At 31.3% G+C, this 12028-nt stretch overlaps 1 protein-coding gene across 1 annotated transcript; it reads left to right on the forward strand.

The window, feature by feature from the left end:
• The first annotated feature begins 1025 nt into the window (after window positions 1-1025).
• LOC111996855 (uncharacterized) lies at window positions 1026-7525 on the forward strand. The gene is made up of 7 exons (XM_024028892.2): window positions 1026-1717; window positions 2432-2531; window positions 3005-3070; window positions 4012-4126; window positions 5490-5572; window positions 5894-5955; window positions 6945-7525. Exons 1-7 carry the CDS (start codon window positions 1497-1499, stop codon window positions 7054-7056), a joined length of 759 nt encoding a protein of 252 aa, XP_023884660.1. The 5' UTR covers window positions 1026-1496; the 3' UTR covers window positions 7057-7525.
• Window positions 7526-12028: the final 4503 nt, after the last annotated feature.

A 12028-nucleotide genomic window follows, 5' to 3' on the forward strand; every position in this document is an offset into this window, starting at 1 on the left:
GAGACACAAAGATATTTTAAACTCCGGGATTTAGCTAAAGAGCTTGGTGTTCTGATAAAATTTAAAGTTTCATTAAAAAATTAAATTACGTATTGTGGTAAGCTCAATATTATAAAATAGTTATAAACTTTTAGTGGCGGCTCTACTGGTAAGCAAAATTGTTCACTACACTACCTTTTTAGAAACACAAGGCTACCATATTTTCCAAAAAAACCAATTATATAAATAATTATTTTTAAACTAATCTGTTTTTGTCAGCCTTACAAATAGTTATTGACTACCCTAACTTGAGAATCTAAATAATTTGAGTTCAATAAAAATAGATTTGCGCGTACATCCATAACACTTTTATGATAATATAACAAAAAATATTTGCTAATAAGTTATTACTAGTTTTAAGTTGAGTCGACTATAAACATTAATTTTTTATCTTCTAATAAAAATTTGTCACATAAAATTTAATGTAAAAATATTATGAACGCAGTATTTCTTGCAAAAATAATTTTGACCCCCAAACATAATTTCTCAATTTATCTTTCATTCATTTTTTTGCTTTTTTATTTCGTTAGTTGAAGAAAATTATAAAATATTCATACATTTACATTTTAAAAAAAAAAAATTTAAGAAGAATTTTTTATTTTTTATCATATTTTATATAATTTAAGTTTCTTAACAAATATTTTTTTTAATAAAATTCCTATAATAGCTACGATAAAGTTTTGTTATGATCTAATATATTGCTAAAATATTTGCTCACACACTCACACACGCACAATCTCACAAAGTGACACGTTGGAAAATGGAATCTACAAATATCAAATTCAGATTTAATAAATAAACAAAACAAAACATGGATTAAAAATTAATAAGATATAATTAAACTTAGATTAATCCCAAAAAAGTTAAAAGGAAGATTAAATAAAAAAGGAAATTTAATCCAAAAAAAGAAAAAAGAAAGAAGAAAAAAGAAAGAAAGAAAAGGAATCTTTAATATTATTGAAGTCCAATACAACTCAACTGTACCTTCAAACGCCAAAAGACTCTCAAAACCCTCTCTCTCTCTCTCTCTCTCTCTATCTATATCCATCTGGTTTCCGTACAGACCTTTCCTTTCTCTCTCTCTCTCTCTCTCTCTCTCAACAATTTTCAATAATTTCAGCTTCTCATAGTAGAGCTCCCTTCAGTCTCATAAGAATAATATATACATAGTAGTTCAACTGTGTATGTCTGTGTAAATATTTATATATATTCATATAAATTGTATAATCTCTTTGGTTTCTCTCTCTCTCTCTCTCCCTGTCAATATATATATCTTACCCAAATCTTTGATTTTTCAATTAATTTCTCTATCTGGGTTCTTGCTATTTTGTGGCGGGAAGAGTCTAATTGGTGGGAACCAACGGTCAATTCTGAGCTTTCTGGGAATTGGGTTTTGCTTGTAATTGCAAAATTTGAAGGGTGTTTTTGTTTTTGGAAAATTCTGATTGGGAAATTGGATGGCAAACCCGACTGGGAATCATCAAGAAGCGTCGTCTTCTTCGTTCAACGGACACGTGGCAGCAGCTGCCGGAGCCGGAGGAGGAGGGAACCAGAGCAACGGGAACTCTACAGGGGCGGCGGCGCCGGAGAGTTCAGCCTCGGCTATGAAGCACAACCCGGGTATTTCATTGGATTGGACCTCAGAGGAGCAGGCCATTCTTGATGATGGGCTAGCTAAGTGAGTAAAGATTACTTTTTTTCTTCTTCTTCTTTGGTTTGCTTTGTTGGATTCTTTTGAGGTTGTTTTGAAGGTTTATTGCAATTGGGTTTTGAGAAGTGTGATTGGATTTTGGGTTGTGAGTGGTCTTTTGAGTTCTTGAAGTTATTAGGTGAGATGGGTTTTGAGAATTAAGGATTAAATTTTGGGTTGTGAGTGGTAAATTGAGTTCTGAAATGGGTTTTTGAGAATTAGGATTGGATTTTGGGTTATGATTAGTAATTTTTATTTTTATTTTTTGTGTTCTTTGTTGGATTCTTTTGAGGCCCTCTTGTAGGTTTAGTGCAATTGGGTTTTGAGATTTATGTTTGGATTTTGGGTTGTGAATGGAGAGTTGGATTTTTTTTTTTTTTTGGTTGCTAATTTGAGGTTTTTGTATGTTGAATTCAATTGGTTTTTGAAAAATATGATGGATTTTGAGTTATGAAAATTTATCTTTTCTGTAATTTTATTAACTATGTGTGTAGTTTGGGTTTAAGGATTTCAAAATCTAATTTATATTATACTTTTAAACCCATATAATGTGATTGAAGTTGCAATATTTTGACTTTTTTTGTTGTTGTTATTGTTGCTCTTGACACCAAATCTTTGGTTTCTAATATATTTTCCATGTTAATTCTAGTTCTTTCGTGGTTTTTTCATCCAAATAATACGGCCTTGGTACATACCTTGCAGATTTCCCTCAGAATCAAACATCATTCGGTATGCAAAGATAGCTATGCTGCTGCAAAATAAGACAGTTCGAGATGTGGCTTTGCGTTGCAGATGGATGACTGTAAGCTCTTTTACACTTCTTGCTTGCATATTTTCTGAATAAGCATCAAATTAGTATTTCTGAAAAAAGAAAAATGCAGATGCATTAGTCAAAAAATGAATTGATAACATGCAAGAATAGTCAAGTGGGCTGAGGTAATGGCTTATCTGTCCATGGGGGATTATTCTCAACTAGAAATGGGTTGGTGACACCCTTCTGTAATTGTTTTTATAGAGAGAGGGAGAATAGACCTAAATCTTTAAGAAGCTTGCACTAGGAAATGTGCTAGGTTCAAAGAATCTTCTATTTTTTGTTAGTAGATATCTTTTAGTTCATTCAACATCTTCCAATTGAGTACACACATGATATCTCATTGTATGTGAGCCATCTCATTCAGCATCAGAGTATCAAGTTTATGAGTTGATTTACCTCTGTACTTGTTCTCTCTCTCTCTCTCTCTCTTTTTCTTTTTCTTTTTTTTTTTTTTTTTCTAGAAAAAGGAAAATAGCAAGAGAAGGAAAGAAGACCATAATTTAACAAGGAAAAACAAAGATAAAAAGGTATGATTACGATGATTTTGTGCTATCTATTATGCGATATTTTGGTAAGTGTTGAAGATTCTAATTTTTTTGTACATGTTGACTGTTGTGCAAATGTATGTTTGATTTATTCTTATTAGTTCCCTTGCTTAATCAATGTATCTATGCATCATGCCTAGAGAATTTTTTAGTACTAAATTTTTTTTCCATCTCTCTCTGTCTCTCTCTCTCTCTCTCCTAACTTTGTAAGCTTGAGAACATGCGGCAATTGTTCTAGAATGTTCCAAGCATTTCATAGCACGTTGGATATTTAATGTTATGTATGACTCTTGCAGCTGATTTTGCCTACATGGAACCGCAAATATTATGTTTAATACCCTAAATATGAATTTCACCACATCTCTGAATATTGTGTTGGAATTGCTTTACATGTGTAGAGTAGTAACTGTAAAATTATGCTTAATTGTTAGTGGAATTTGCATCTTTGGAGTAAATGAAATATTATGCCATGAATGCTCAGGTACCAATTTTGCTTTTTTGGAAAAGGCCTTTCTGCATATTGAAGAATTATCAGATGGCAGTTCATCTTTTGTGACATTTATGCAATTATTATTGCGTGTTTCTTGATTGTTTAGTGGAAGACTTTAATGATTTCTTTTGAACATAGTCTTGAATTGGAAATTGTATGTGTGACGTGTGTTTTTTCTTTTTCTTTTTCATTTTTCAACTAGCCCAAGGATTGTAATTCTTTTCTCATTACCTGAAAGAAATGAGGGTTGAGTGTTTGGATTACCAGTTTTATTTGCAGCATCATTTTTTCTTCTTCTCCCATTATCTTGTGAAGATAGGGATGTCTACATGTGTATATCTTGCTGCAATATTTTGGTTCTTCTTATCTGTACAGTACCTGTTTCTTCAGTCACCAGATGCTCTGCTAAATTATTCTTGTATTTGTTTCTCAGGAAAGAGTCAATGATCCTTCAGCTAAACCATCTCACTTTGCAGCACGGCCAAATGTTCCACCATATGCTCCACCAATGATTCCAGTGGACAATGATGATGGCATCTCATTCAAAGGTCAGGTCATATAATTTGTTTCCCAATTTCTGTGTAGTTCTCAGTAGTTCCAATTCACAGCATCACATGCTTGCACTATTCATGGATGCTTTTCTTGCATCTATATAAACTCATTTCCATAGTTTGTCTACACCTGCTTTTATATCATTATAACTGAAGGCTTCTCTATTCTGTCATCATCTTGTCTGATCTAACCTCAAATTTAAAATAATTACAAGCTTCAAGTTTACATTATCAGTTTCATCATTAAGTTGGCTGAAGATATTTGAATCATACATTTTACTGTTGCTATTAAGTTGCTGGCAGTCGTATCCTACACTCAATTGTCATTTGAACTTGCAATACATGTCTTTTGCATGTGTTTCTAAGTAAACTAGGGGTCTATTATGTCTAGGCTTTTCTATACATGCATCATGCTTCTCAGTTATGTTGGTGGATGAATTTTTTTCCTTTGTTAGATTATGGAAAATTACTACCAAAGAGCTGATATAAAAGAATTGATATCACCTTGGTTTCCTTCTTTATTAAGGAATTAAGATTTTCCCTTTGTTGATGACACTAGTTTTCTGATTTGTAGTTTTGAAGCTGTGGTTTTAATATAAATGCAAATTCCAATCTTTTTAGTTAATAAATATTATTGCAGTTCAGTTGGTGTGTGCAGTGAACCTTTATCAAGCCAATAATTTTTGAACACGTTGGATTAAGTACTCATATATAACTCTATGATGAATAAGAAAATCCATTAGAAGGCAGCAAGATGCCGCCTTGTTACCTGGCAAATATACAGGAGTGCCTGATGAAATGACAAATAAGAAGGCAATTTGAAGATTTGCAAAGCCAATGTTGAGTTCACCCAAATGAAATTTTCCATCTAATCCCACATGTTGGAAATTTTTTATTTGTATATTTTTTTTGGTTAATTTTAATTTCTTTGGACAAAAAATTTGGGTAACAATATTACTTTCTTGTCTAGTATTTGTAATATTAATTTCTACATTGGGTAGAAAAGATGAGTTAAGTGAAGAAAATGAAGAAAATTATTGGGTTGAAAAAAGTGTCAAACATTGGCTCAAGTGTTGAGTTCTCGAGTATTTGACACACCTGATATTCAATGGGTTAACTGTCCCGCAAATAATAGGTTATAATATGTGTTTTGAAGCAGAGACTGTTTTCTTTGCAATAAACAAAATTTCATTCTTTAACTTGTATGGCCTCCTCCATGTCAAGCATATTTGGAAGCAGAGTTTGTTTTGTTTGCAAGGAAGAAAGCCTTATTGTTTAAATTTGTATATCCTCATTTTTGGAAACTGTTTATTCTATGCCTTTGTCTATTATGTTGAAATTTCGATTATGCTGTTCGCAGCTATTGGTGGTCCTACAGGAGAGCTTCTTGAGCAAAATGCACAGGCCTTAAATCAAATTTCTGTAAACCTACAAGCTTTACAGGTGAGGAAGAACTTACACCAAATGTTTATTGATTTTACATTAGCTTTTATTTTAGTATGAAAATCATAGACGAAAGTAAAACTAAAAATCCAGACATATCATTATTCATTGATGATGAAAATTAGCAGTCCTCTCTGGAGGATCTTGATATACTTTTTTCTGTGATGTTATTAAAGAATATTTTAAATTTCTATGCTTGAATCAACATTATACAATTCAAGCTGATATGACTTAACATTTTGAAAGGAGTGCGTTTTTCCATTATGGTGCACTCTTGCTGATTATCTAACTAAATTGGGCATATTTTCTTTTTGATTTCAGATACCGGAGAACATCAATCTTCTCTGTCAAACTCGTGATAACATCCACAAAATCATGAATGAGTATGTTGAATTTGATTGATGTTTGTTTAGTTTTTTATTATACTGTTGCTTGCATGGATTGAGATGGATGTGCATATATGTAGTTTTCATCATGTACATGTAAATATATGTTTCTTAAATGTTTTTGCAGTGCATGTTTTTATGGCCATCAGTAGAAATTTAATTCTACTGGCCTTCATTGCTAATCCCGTGTACCGTGACTACCATCATTGTTTCAGTGGCAATTTTATTAATATCAGGGCACATTTAGTTTTGGGCATTTGGCTCATATGCATACATTGGCTTCAATAAATCTACCAATCTTGGGCCTTTGTCTTAGTGGACTTGCATGTTATTGGCCCTCTCTAATTTGCATGTGCCAAAATCACCTTGATTATATATACAGACATTTGTATAAGATTGGACATCATTATAAGATTTTGTATTCTACTTTTACCTGCATTCTGAATGTTTTTTAGTTTAAAGATTAGAACATCAGGCTCAAGGATCTTCTCAGCTATAAGAATGCTGTCTTCTCTCTCTTAGCCAGTGGTCGGACCTGATCCCATCCCTTTGGTGGAGAGCCTGCGGTGGTACTTGGCAAAGGAGCCTTACTTTAAAACCTGAATGAAACAATACCCTTTTTTTTGTCGTCTCAAACAAATTTTTATGCTTTCTAATGCTCCTTTGTGCTTCCATCTAGGTTGGTTGAATTTATTGTTATGGTTATAGACTACTTATCAAAATGACAAGATTTATGATCTCTAGAGGTTGCCAAGCATGCATATGTGTTTAGTAGGATTTAAATCTTTTAGCCGTTACCATTTCTGACTCATTTCCTAGTGGAGAGAATGTTAATGTGGTTAATAATTTTCTTCTACAAAATCTGAGATTGGTTTGTTTGAATTTTCTGTTGAGAGAGTTTTGGTCCTCAATTTGTGTACTGAATATAAGAATGACAAATTATTCATGCACATGTAAATTCTCTTATGATGCTTTGTCTACTTCAGCTTGAATGACACTCCAGAAGTAATGAAGCAGATGCCACCACTTCCAGTGAAGTTGAATGAAGAGCTAGCTAATTCGATCCTTCCACTGCCAAACCTCTCAATGCAATCATGATGGACCTCTATCGTTGTCTAGTTCGTGGATCTGTCCTGAAGAATGATCCAGCTTCTCAGTCCAACACTGGTCCTGCTCAACTGGGATTTCTTAAAGAAACCCTGACCTTGAAATGAAGAAAATAACTCTGCCAAGTTGACCCACCAGGTCCTGATTCCGAAAAATTGTCTGACCCAATTGTTTCAGTGTGCAGAAGTCAGTTTCTTTTTTTCTTTGTAAGCTGTTCATGTTTGGTTCTAAAATTAGCCATAGATTGTGACTTAGATGTTGATTAGAAATTAGGGAATAAGGGTTCTTTTTTGTCATAAAAATCAGTACTCATTTTGATTAAATGTTACTGTGTTCATGTTCATAGTGCTTTTTTATGTTCTGATACTATATAAGTCTACTCACTGACTTGTGATTTTATGTAGTACTTTCAGCACTTGAATAATTTCACGTGAAGTATTACTGAGTGAGGTTACTGGCATGTGATTCTTAACCCTTTTTTTTTTTTTTTAGTCTAACCTAAGTGTATATATATATATATGTATGTATGTATGTGAAGTTCTCTTCTAGATATACCTTTGCCTCCACCTCACAAGAATTTTGTACTTATAAAATGATCATCATATCAAGAGTATACAGTGGTGATTCATACTTTGGAAAATTTGAGTATGCAACCACCTGATTTTGTTTTACAAGAACCTTCTTTTGATTTTTCACCATACATGGTTTTGCTTTGTAGTTATTTTTCCTTAAAAGGCCAAAAATAGTTCATAGAGCACGTTTCCCAACGTTTTTCAACAGTTATTAAATTTGTTTATTTATGTTCAAAATTTTAAAGTGTAATCTTTTTAAAGTCTAATATTTTTATTGGACTTACAAACTTTTCTTTTTAACAAAATTTTTATTAAAAATGAGACTCACAGTACTATTTACACATTTAAAAATTATTTTATTATAGTATTTTTAGTTTTTAATTTTTAATAAAATAAGCAGTATTCAAATGGACCCTTAACAAAAAGAAAAATCATCTAAATGAACAATCATAAGTTGGGATTATATAGTTGTTTTGAGAAAAGAAAATGATTGTCCACTCATTACTTATTGTCCAATAATGATTGCATTACTCATGGGAGTGGGGTTTTGACCAAGGGACTCTTTCCCACTTTATATATATATATATATATATATATATTTTTTTTATGTGGGTGTTCACTCATGGGAGTGGGGTTTTGACCAAGGGACTCTTTCCCACTTTATATATATATATATATATATATATATTTTTTTTATGTGGGTGTTCTTTGAAAATTTTCTTTTCTATTTTGTTTTTCCCGCCAGTCAAGTCAAGTTCTAACTTCACTGTTTTGGTGTACGGCAATTTCATTTTTGGCAGTTTGGTTTAGCAGCCGGCGGCGATTACAAAACAGTGACAAGAGTTTTTCTTTATTTTTTATTCCAAGCTTTGTCATCTAGAAGATAAATTTAATTAAACGACATAATAAATGAATAAAAAAATGTTACAGATTTAGAAAAAAAATAATAATAAATAAATGTTAAAAAGATAACCCATGGCACATTATTTTGCAACAACTCACTCTCTTTCTCTAAAATGTAAACTGTTTCAGGGGGAAAAAATTGGTGCAAATAGTTACTTTACTGTTATCTTTATACGTTCTCAATAAAAAAATATTTAATATTTTTTTTTCAAACTTTGTTTTTAAGAAATAGAATAGCTTCTAACCAAATAAATTTTGCATCCAGGACAAGTTACTTATCTTTACAAGTTTCAAATTATAATTTTTTTGTCACTAATATTATAAAAATAAATTTATAAAGTCATAAAATTAATATAAAAATTGATAAAAATAAGCATGTCTAAATTGTTAACTAAAATTAAGTGTAAAAAAAACAAATCACCTAATAATAATGGGTAATTCTTACATGCTCTGAGAACAATACTCCCTCCTCTCACATGAGAGGTGGGCCTCATGGTGAGACCCATGTGTGGGGCCCACCTCTCATATGAGAGAAGAGAGCATTGCTCCCAAAGTACCTAAATTTTTTCCAATAATAATATAATACAAACTCTAGATCTCACATATAACATCACTAAAAAAGATACAAAAAAGATTTCAAATTGTAGCAAAGTCTTTGTTAAAAAATCTTATTGTACTATATTTCTTAAAATTATAGGAATAAAAACATATCTTACAATTCGAAGTCATATATATGCTTATTGCATATCTCATATGTTCCTCTAATCTCATGGATTACAATCTGGGTTAAAACTTGAAGCTCTATGCTTATTGAAAAGTCAAGCATTAGAATAAAAAAAACAAAGGTAGTACAATGAACCCATAAAAGTAATTTGCTTTCAAAATTACAAAACTGGATGAGTCACAACAACCCATTTGTGTTGCACAAGTTGTAAGAAAACCATTGGGTCTTGCTGAATTTTACGTGTTCAATTGAATAGGTGGTTCAATTAAACAACCGGATCGACTTAAGCACTGATTTACTTGGTTATTGGTCCAGTCATGTTTAATAACTATGATTGCATAAGCTTTGCCACACTGCTCAGATGTCAATCCAAGCAGCCGTTTGACTTGAATATATAGAATTAACTTATCCGGAAAAAAAGAAGAAAGAGTTGAATAAATTTGCGATTAAAGAAGCTCAATATTGTCTAATAAGTTGTCATGTGCATAGCAAAATCTTCTTGTTTTGTGTTTATTACAAAGATTATTCGCCTTTTATTTTTATGGACCCGAGTATTGACAAAAATTTCCACAACCAAATCTATCTTCAGGTCTTGTCGGCTAAGAAAAAAGATCTATATTAATTGGAGGTTCTTTGAATTTGGTTTGGACTGGTTAAACTTTATTGACCAAACTTATTTATTTTTGCTAATTTGAAAGTTATAATGGAAAATGGGGATTCAAGCGCTTAATATGTTTGAAAAGGAAAGATGTAGAGACCGGAAAGAGGAGAAAGGAAAATGATCATGGCTTAGTTAGAATTGGTGTCAAAAGTAAAACATGTTTTATGCATGCTAAGTATGTAGATACCGTAACCTTTTTAACTTTTGACTTTAGTGTATATATATATATATATTTAATACATATGATAATATTTCAAATTTATGAGGTCTGCTTTATGAAGAATGTTATATATTATCATATTAAGATACAAATTAGTTTTTGCATTTTTGGTGTATACTCATTGAACCTTAGATTTTTTTTTTTTTTCTTTTTTGGTGTGTGTGTTTGGCGAAGTTTAAATCTCTTATTTGATAGTATATAGTTTACTTCTCCATAAAAATTTAAATGAAATTCTGTTCATTCATTCACAGAATAAGATAGAACATATGCTAGATGGGTATTTATCGCCATTAACAATAAATTGTCCTAATTCTTGATTTACTTTTATTTAACATTTGCTCCTACTAGTGTGTTCGCTTGGCGGCACCAAATACCAAACCGTAGGCTGCTTTTTACTATTAATTAACAAACTTAATAAGCGCCATGGATTACATTGGACATTGAAAGATAAAGAATGACGATGCATGCATCACTTTAAAGATGGATGGTTACACACGGAATTAGTTGAGTTGCTTTCAAGAAAAAATGTGTCATTACTCACTATCATAAATAGAGTTTTAGGACCATCTTATACGAAAAGTTTAAGTGGCCCTCTTTATTAGGAGAAAGTATACCTCTTTATTAGCATAAGAATTTGAGTTTCATAGGTTGGTCTCCAAGATCATTTTTATTGGTTTAATTTGCTTTCGGGTTCATCTATCGACTTGACAATTAATAATGGAAAAAATGTGCACAAATACCTAATTAGCTTCATAATTTCTCATGGAAACTAAGGTTGGATTGTTACATATTCATTAATGTACATGATTGCCCAAAGAATCTCCACTGTTTTTTTTTTCAACCTTATGAAAGAGACAAACCAAATTGCTATATGCTTTTGAATCTCAGATAAAGTTAAGTTAAAAACATTTTATACATGCACAAAATACGGCATGAAAGTGTAAATGGTATAAATACGCTATAAAAAAGCCTCTTTTTGCTACTTTCTTCGAGCCGAAAGAAAAAGAAAAGTATCTTCAAGAAATTCTGTTAGCTTCTAAAATACGTAGAATAAATCCAGTTTATTTAGCATCCCTTTTTTTTTTTTTTTACATTGTTTGACTTATTAAAGTTTTGTACTTTTGACAATAATAATCTCCGTTATTTTTGTAAAATTGATATAAAATTTCCCAATAAATATACTTTCTCTCAACTTTTGGATACTCGTTCCTTTATGTAGATGGCATATTGGCATAATCTAGATAATAGATATACATATTATTTATTTATTTATTTATTTTGACTCTTCCACAAACTTACCCAAGTTGTAACTCCAAAATTCTTGATAGAAAATTTGCGTGCAACCACCAATGCCAATGTCATTATCTTTCTTTGTCCTGGAAAATTATTCAACATTTCATAAACAATGTTCCCTATCTTCACATGAAATTATAGGGGGATTCCAACATAAATTTATTAAATAAAGCTTATTATTATTATTATTATTATTATTATGTAAGAAGAAAGAGGATTAACTCTTTAGTATGTAACTCTACAGTTACGAACTTACCAGACAAAGTACCTTACCAATTCCTTGACTGCCATCCTTTGAATATGCTTTTTGGGTACCAAATAAAGCAAAAAAATAAAAAATAACTGTCTATGTCATTTTATTTTTTCCTGTTTCTCTTTATCTCTTTCTAATGTGAAGGGAAGCTAGTTTGCTTTAAAAATATATATATATATATATATATATCCCAATGTGAGTACTTTCCTTTCTACCAAAAAAAAAAAATGTGAGTACTTTAGTTATTTTTTTTTTTTTTTTTGGGCTGAATCAAAGTAAAGGGAAGTTTTGCTTTTGTAATCTTACCAAACAAGATGTCACACCTAGTTAAGAAAAC

The sequence above is a fragment of the Quercus suber genome, unplaced genomic scaffold (genome assembly GCF_002906115.3).
Source record: "Quercus suber isolate HL8 unplaced genomic scaffold, Cork oak 2.0 scaffold_204, whole genome shotgun sequence".
In the NCBI taxonomy this organism is placed as follows: domain Eukaryota; kingdom Viridiplantae; phylum Streptophyta; class Magnoliopsida; order Fagales; family Fagaceae; genus Quercus; species Quercus suber.